Source organism: Urocitellus parryii, chromosome 4 (assembly GCF_045843805.1).
Source record: "Urocitellus parryii isolate mUroPar1 chromosome 4, mUroPar1.hap1, whole genome shotgun sequence".
Taxonomy (NCBI): Eukaryota; Metazoa; Chordata; class Mammalia; order Rodentia; family Sciuridae; genus Urocitellus; species Urocitellus parryii.
In genome coordinates, this window is record NC_135534.1 from 55,054,712 (window position 1) to 55,062,812 (window position 8,101).

At 43.2% G+C, this 8,101-nt stretch overlaps 1 protein-coding gene across 1 annotated transcript; it reads right to left on the reverse strand.

The window, feature by feature from the left end:
* Positions 1–236: 236 nt before the first annotated feature.
* On the reverse strand, positions 237–7,773 carry Eif3f (eukaryotic translation initiation factor 3 subunit F). The gene is made up of 8 exons (XM_026409564.1): positions 7,357–7,773; positions 4,370–4,440; positions 4,051–4,130; positions 3,473–3,610; positions 1,829–1,920; positions 1,276–1,412; positions 1,035–1,148; positions 237–467 (listed from the first exon to the last, which is right to left on the reverse strand). The coding sequence occupies exons 1-8, from the start codon at positions 7,733–7,735 to the stop codon at positions 390–392; spliced, it is 1,089 nt and encodes a 362-aa protein (XP_026265349.1). The 5' UTR covers positions 7,736–7,773; the 3' UTR covers positions 237–389.
* Positions 7,774–8,101: the final 328 nt, after the last annotated feature.

Consider the following 8,101-nt stretch of genomic DNA (forward strand, 5'->3'; position numbering starts at 1 on the left):
TCCCTTTTTCTATTCTATTCTCTCTCATCACTATTCTGACCACAGAAAAAAGAGTGATAAGAAAATGCCACTGTAAAACTAGTGTGCCGAGAAGCTAAAATGGCTTGGGCAGTGGGTACAACTACTGATGATGAGTCATTCAAACATAACCAACTTCTACCTACAGTGCTTTTTAATGTAAGCTTTAGAATAGTTTCTTCCCTTCCACCCAGCAATAAACTCACATCAGATGAAACTCAATTACAAAAGGTAGGCTATGTTTATTCAGAGTCACAAGCAGCTGACTGACTCAGTGTGACTCAAGACCACAAAGAAACCATTTCTCCTCCACTTCATCCTGAGTCCTAGGGTAGAAAGTCAGATTGGCAGGAGTTCTGTTTGGGGCCCATTCACAGGTTTACAAGTTTCTCATTGAGGGCAATCTGTGACTGTGTGAGATTGGCCAGGTAAGTCACCATCAGCAGGTCCTAAAAGACAAAGAATAAATAATAAGTGAGCACAATGGCTGGTCTGGCCAGCTATTGTGGACACTGGGTGTGAGAACAATCCTGGATAAATGACAGCTGGGAGTGACTGAGCAGGAGTCAAACATGGAAGACAGGAAGGAAATGCTTGGAGATACTTTTCTTTCTTTACCAATGCACTTACAGACTAGCAGTGCTTTAGGTAAGATTCACAAGTGGAAGACTGAGAGAGGAGTGGGGGCGGGGTCTATAAACAAAGATGGGGAAAATAAGAAACTGCATTTTCATTATCTTTGAATTTTAGTATTTCTTTCTATAGTAAATCTATAACAACTCACAGTAGTATCAGCAGTACCCAAGACAATGGAATAAAAGAAGCAGAAGGATGAGATCCTCTGAATATGTGTACTACCCCTTCCTTCCCTCCAACCTGGTCTGCAAGGTGGCCAAAGGTGGAGCTTATATCCTTATATCCTACTCTGAGCCACCCCACTAACTCCTTTCACAGTTGTGTCTATGCTGAGGTAGAAGGAAGAGGCAGGCTTCCAGAGGCCCAGGATTAGCACTTACATTGATGTTGCTGTTGAGCATGGTCTCAAAGTCGTCAGGAACTATTTTGGGTACTTGGTTAACCAAGCTCATCAAGAAGCGGCCCACAGTATTATCAGCTGACACCTTCCCAGACTAAGCACCAAAGTAAAGAGGAATAGTTAATATTCACCACTGGGCACTGTCATTTTATCAGCAGATCCTTTGGTGATCTCAAGGTGGAGCTCCGTCCCCTCCTGTGTTTCTCCTTTTTCCCTCTTACCAGCACATCCTCTGCATACTGCAACACTGTGCTCAGGGCATCCTGGATGCGAGCTGATGCCCCTCCCACTTGTTGCAAGTCACTGGAGAGTCCAATCACTCGGTTGGGGCTGAAACAGGTCTTCATGATCAGGTCAACTGTGGGAGTGGGTTGGGTAGTAGTAGACAATAAGAGACAGGGAATTTAGTCATGCCATTAGGAAGGAGATGGTCTCTAACTAATCTGATAACCCTCCCTGAACCCCTTCTGGACTCGTTTGACTCTCCAAATTCCCTGCTCAGTCCTTATTGGCTTTTTTTCCTTTGGAGGGAGCTTAGCTCCTCTACCTAGTAAGCTAATCACTGCTTTTGGTCTCATATAAATGGTCAAGTTGTCTCTAGTTGATAATTTCCCACGTCTAACGATTTCTCAAAAAATTCTTAAAATCCAAGCCATCACAAACCTTAAATCAATCTCTTCAAGTCATTTAAGGCCTCCAGTCTTGTTAGAGAGCAATAGCCCCCCCACTTGAAAAGGCTTAAGTCTTTAAGGAGTGGATGGCAAGGTTACTCACCTCCAATGCGTTCAGTATCGTAATATGCATATTTCACGGTGAGAGGTGTGAACATCACTCCCATGGTCCTCCCAGGGACACCCATTAAAGTGCTGGGAAGGGAAGGAAAAAGGTAAACAGATGGTTTAGACAGCAAGGTTGCCACACCTAGCCTGGCGTGGAAAAGCAGTTACAACAAGAATACTGCTTCCAAGTTTCTGAGGCAAGAAGGCAGGGACCACTTGAATCTGAGGTCTCAAAGAAACAAAACTCATCTCTCCCCTTAGCTCATTCTATACACCAGAAGGACCTTTAGCCTTTGGAACTGGCCTGTCCCTTTAGAGGATGACTTCATACATTGCAATGTCAACAAAGAAAGGATAGGACTCTCAATTTCCCTGTGGAGCCAGCTACAGAGACACCCACTCACCCCCAGCGAATGGAGACAAGAGAGGTCTTTTCTGGGAGCCTCTCATCAGCACTGAAAAAACAAATAGACTCTGGGCCATCAGGACGAGACTGGGATGCTACAAATAAAGTTATTAAAAGTGATGTCTTTGGGGCTGGGGATGTGGCTCAAGCGGTAGTGTGCTTGCCTGGCATGCATGCAGCCCGGGTTCGATCCTCAGCACCACATACAAACAATGTTGTTGTGTCTGCCGAAAACTAAAAAATAAATATTAAAAAAAAAAAAATTCTCTCTCTCCCCCTCTTCCTCTCTCTCACATTCTCTCTTAAAAAAAAAAAAGTGATGTCTTTACTATGTTGACTTTATATGTTCAAATGGATTTTGAGGAGTATGAATTATCTGGAAAGACTAGAATTTAGGCAGTGGCTAGAGCTCAATGGTACATCAGTTGGTATACGAGGGGTTGGCACCCACCATCTTTGTCTTATTGCTCAACAGTTAACTGGCTACATGAGTGTCAGACTTTTTATTCCCTTATGGTCCAAGACTCAATGATCACATGACAGGCCTTGATGCTCATGCAGCCATTCTGCAGACTCCTGCCCACCAAAGAAATATCACAAAATGAAACAGCAAATGAGATGCACTAACAAAGGCATTCACTAACCACAAGTTACAATTCTTCTAACTCTCATAGCAGACCTGTCTTCAGTAAGCCACTAGGGCCTTTCCCAACAATCCCCATCAACTGGCATTTTAATGGCCTGAAAATTCAATGTGTAAACACTGTAATGTTACTGTCACCAAAACTGCATACAATCCCGGGCTAATAGATGTGTTAAAAATAAGGACAGTCACCCACTAATCCATAAATAGTAAGTCCTAGGAATGACAACTAAAGAGTAACCCAGAATAATGAACATGAATCACAAGAATATCAAGCGAGGACTGCCTATTCTAGAGAAGATGACATGAAACGTGAAAACTTGCTCAAATACCCAAAGGGTTGCCATTTAAAATTGGTTAAGAGGAAGGGGTATCTAGAGTACAGGAGGATTAGCAGATGAAATTATGGGGACAGTTTTTGCTTCAGATGAAATCTTTCCGATTCCTTTCTAAGAGAAAGAAATGAGCTTCCTGAAGAAGCAGTGAGATACACAGTGAAGGAATTAAACCTGCATGAGGTAGGGTGGGGTGTCATCTAGGGAGGGCTGGATAGCCTTTTATTCCCTTATGGCCCAAGACTCTGTGGTCACCTGACATAGGCCTTAATGCTCATTCGACCATTCTGTAGACTTGTGTCCACGGTGAGATGAATAGGGTTAGGGGCCTCCCGGCTGTAGTACTCATGGATCAGCACAGAGTGCTCTGTGATGTCATGGCCTGTGGCATACCTGGAAAATAGAACATAGTTGTAGATTCATGGCATCAACATCAAACACGATGGTGCGCTGGGTATTCAATAACCCTATGGTAGTTATACTTAATGGAATAAGACTTACAAATCAAAGCTGAAATTCAAAATAAACATTTTTGATCTCAAAGGACCAGAGATTGAACCCAGGGGTGTTTAACCACTAAGCCACACCTCCAGTGCTTTTTATTTTGAGACAGGGTCTTGCTAAATTGCTTAGGGCCTCACTAAGTTGTTGAGGCTGGTCTCAAACTTGTGATCCTTCTGCCTCAGCCTCCTGAGTCAATTCATAGCTTCTTGAGATCAGACAATTTTAATACTCTTGTCTCTAAAAGGGGAAGACAAGCTTTATTCTGATGGCAGAAGAGCCTGGCAATCACTGAGAGACTTTGCATCCAGCCCTACCCTTCCCCAACTTACCAGCCCAGGATGAGTTCATTTGGAGAGACTTTTTTGTGCAATTCATACATGTTCTTAGCAAATTCCATGTCAACAGCCACCTAAGAGGGAAGGCAGGAAAGGAAGCTAAGAAGCTAGAAGTTCATAGAAAAATTGAATAAAAAGGACAGACCCTCCCAATAGTCAGAAGAGACCAGGGAAGTACATACAACGGAATGAAACTCTTAGGCTGTAGGAGCTCAAGTTATAAGCACAATAAATTGTGCAGGAGGGTCCCTGAGGGGAGCCTGACAAATGCACAGCAACACACTGCAGAGGGGCAGTTCAAATTCCTACTCACTTCATCTTCTGATTCATTGTGTGGCACTGAAAAGCAGTTGGTGACCTCCACTGAGTGCTTGTCAACAGTTCCTGTGAAAAAGAGAATTGTCCATGCATTATTTAATTCTAGGGCTCCCAATAGTCTCTGACTACTGTTGAAATGCTTTAGAAGGTCCTTCAAAGCCAGCGAACAGTAATCCAACTCAGTGGCTTCAAGTTCAGCATCAACAGAACCAGGATTCTCCAGATAATTAAAACTCTGGAATGATCAACTCCTTCCTCTATCACCAAACAGGATTAATTCTTCCTTCACAAGATTTCCTTTTTTTCTTTTACTTTCTATTATCAGCCCTTCCTAGACCTTTATTCTTTGGCCTTCATTTTTCAGCCTGTAGACTCTTGCCCGATAATTTAATCTGCACAGCTACCTAGAAGATTTTACTGCCAATAAAATAGCCTCATTTCATACTGTCAGCACAATTTAACTCTATCAGAAACCCTCTATTTAACTCATGCAGAAACCCTCTATCCGTGAACCTTAAATATCAATGTCAGTCTTTACCACAAACTTTGTTTTTCTAGTTGATATCACATATCCCACTACACTAATTCCTTGACCTCACTGAGCAACTAGTTCTTTGACTTTTCTACTTTCTTCTAATCTACTGGCACCTCCTGCCCTAGGCCTCAAGTGCTTTGCTTCCCTATCCACCACAGACTTCAATGTTGCTAGTGGGTACTAGAGTTTGTCTAATGCAATTTACTGATTTTTGTTCTCTTCTTCAAACTATGTGTTTAAACTCAATAGATATCTGATGTCTCAACAGCATTCAAAAAACTTGACGACTTCATCTTAAAACTTTCTTTTTGCTGGGTATGGTGGTACATATCTGTAATCCCAACCACTTGGGAGGCTGAGCCAGGAGGATTGCAAGTTTGAGGTCAGCCTCAGCAAGTAAAGGACCTAAGCAACTTAGTGAGACACTGCCTCCCCCCAATAAATAAATAAATAAATAGGGCTGGGAATGTTGCTCAGTGGTAAAGCCCCTCATCATCATCAACAACAAACACTTTATTTTCTTTGGGATATGACACTAGTCTCTAGTTTTCTTCCTTCTCTTTCTAAATTTCTGTTGGCTCTTCCAGGTACTTCTCCAGTTGACAGGGTTCTATCTTAGTTCTGCTATCTTTTACTCTATGCTTCTTTTCTAGGTCAGGCCCTGACCTAAAAATGTTTTTGTTAATAAAAGTTTAAATGCTTAACACCAAGAGTGCTGTACCATGATTCAGTTTGCAAAAGGATCTAAAGGTCTAAATTTAGCTGATCTGACTAGGGTGTCATTGTAGTAACTGGGGCACTAAGCATAAACTATGGGTATAAGATTGTCTCTTAAAATAGCTCCAGTGAATTTGGAAAATTTGATAAGTATCTGTCAAATGCTATATTAGTAATGTAAAAATCATTTGCTGCAGAAGTCTACAATGGGGCACTTACAGAGTGTCTTCATATTGTGGGAGGATAACGATAGAGTAAGGGTGAGTATATTGGATGGAAGATTAATGCTAATATTTCTGCTAGGGACCTTGAGGATGGATGGAATTTAAACAAATAAGGGAGAGCAAGGCAGGCATGTGTGGCAGAGTATAAAGGTTTGGTTTGAGAAAAAATAATGTTTAGAAGACAATGAATCAATTAAAGTTTCTATAAAGTGCTACATGGTCAGAGACAGAGAATGTATGTATGTACCAGGGACTAATTCAGTCCCTAGCACTTGGGACAGCATGGGCCTTATGTGGTAGATGTCAACCTACACCTGTAACTGATGTGTTTCAGCACAGCTAGATGCTTTCTGTAATGATGGAGTTCTCACTAAAATTCCGATGAAGCAGCCACTGAAGGAATTAGACTTTAAGCAGTTTGCCTTAAGGCACATGGCTACTATTTGGTGAAATCTATCTATATATCCTCATCTTATTTGCAATATACCAACTGTCTTCTATAGTGTAAGGCCTATTACAAAGTCAAGAATAAGAAAAAGAAATGATGCATTCAAGTAGAGCAGACTTACAAAGGGGTTTGAAAGCAGTCACTGAGAATAGAAATGAATTTAATGGGACTAGCAGCTTCTGAAGAAAGGCATTTGTTATCAGCAATCCTCTTTAGTCTTTCCAGTTTTACAAACCACTTTAACAGAAAATATTTGTTTCCCAAATCTGTTAACACAGGCAGGTAAGATATAGTCTTCAATCTGAAGGCTAAACACAGATTTATAAACAGATAATAAAACTGTATCTAATTGTAAAATCAGAGAGGGCACCGGGCTGTACTTATTGAATTAAGAACTAATATTAGGGGAGATGGAGGGACAGAGGATCAGGCTAAGTTCAGGAAAACAAAATACTACAAAATCCTAAATAAGTTCCAGGCAAATCAGCTTACTTGTTGAGAGTAACCTTTTTACAGTTGTTCCCAATCCTTTGCCAAATGGTTAAAAAAAACTTTGTGAACATCTGGAAAACAAAGTCATTCAGTCATTGGATAAAAGGGGGGTGGGATATGGTCACTGGGTTTAAGGAGTTAAGGGTACTTTACTTTCTACTGGGAGTTTTGAGTTCATTTTTGGCAGAATGAGGCTTATCATTCTTGACATAAAATGCTGCTGGAAATATTAAAAAATAAAACGGGGGCTGGGATGTGGCTTGGCGGTGGAGCGCTCGCCTAGCACGGGCAGGACCCGAGTTCGATCCTCAGCATCACATAAAAAAACGGAAGTCACTCGGCAGATGCTATTCAGTAAATGACAACTACTCCTTGTTACATTTTGCGTCGCTTGAAGTACATCGATCGGGCACGTGAGGGGAGTGTTCAAGCCCTCTGGGAAGATAAGTCGCAGCCGGAAAGTGCGATAGAGAAATAGGTAACAAAAAGATCAGTGTGGATTGGAAGACGGATTGGGGGATGAAACAGTTAAAATGAGATGTGCAGAATAACATCTGACCACTCACCCAGGAGAGTTCCGATCACACGCGCAGCGCCGTCGTTGCGTCGCTCGTAGCTGTCCACGATGGAGGCCAGAATGACCGGGTGCAGCCTGACCACGCGGCCTCCGGGGAAGGGCCCTGGGAGAGCAGGACCCGGCAGGGAGGGCGCGGGGGTTTGCGCTGGGGCTTGCGCGGAGGACGCGGTCTGGCCTGGTGCCGCGGGAGCAGCCGCGGCGTCGGAAGGTGAAGCTGGAGCCGCAGTCGGGGCTGCAGCCGCAGCTGGCGCTGGAGCAGGCGTTGGCGAGGGAGTTGGGGCTGAGGCTGGGGCTGGAGCGACGGTCGGAGCTGGGGTTGGGGCCGGAGTGGCGGGAGGAGTACTTGCCGGTACCGCCGGTGTGGCCATCTTGTTGAGAAAGGAAACCTGGAGCGGAAGGGAGTGAGTTTGCGAGCATTAGAGACTCCATAGGCTGAGTATGTACCACGTGAACGAGGAGTCGGTGCCCATTGGTTACCAATGACACTTCTTGGGGGGCGACAATTTCCGGCTGTTCGTAATGTCTTCCGGAGTTTGTGCTTCTTGTTTTAGGTCCGATGCACACTCAGTGAAAGCCAAGTCAAATTGTTCCTAATAAACTTGGGACCGTGTTAGGAAACAACGAAACATATTCTGCATAGCTGCCGCCAGATGGAGCCAGAGAGTAGCGCAAAGGTAGCAATTACTGGTTTAGTTTTAAATGGGATCAAAGTGTCTCTAAAAAAATATTTGATT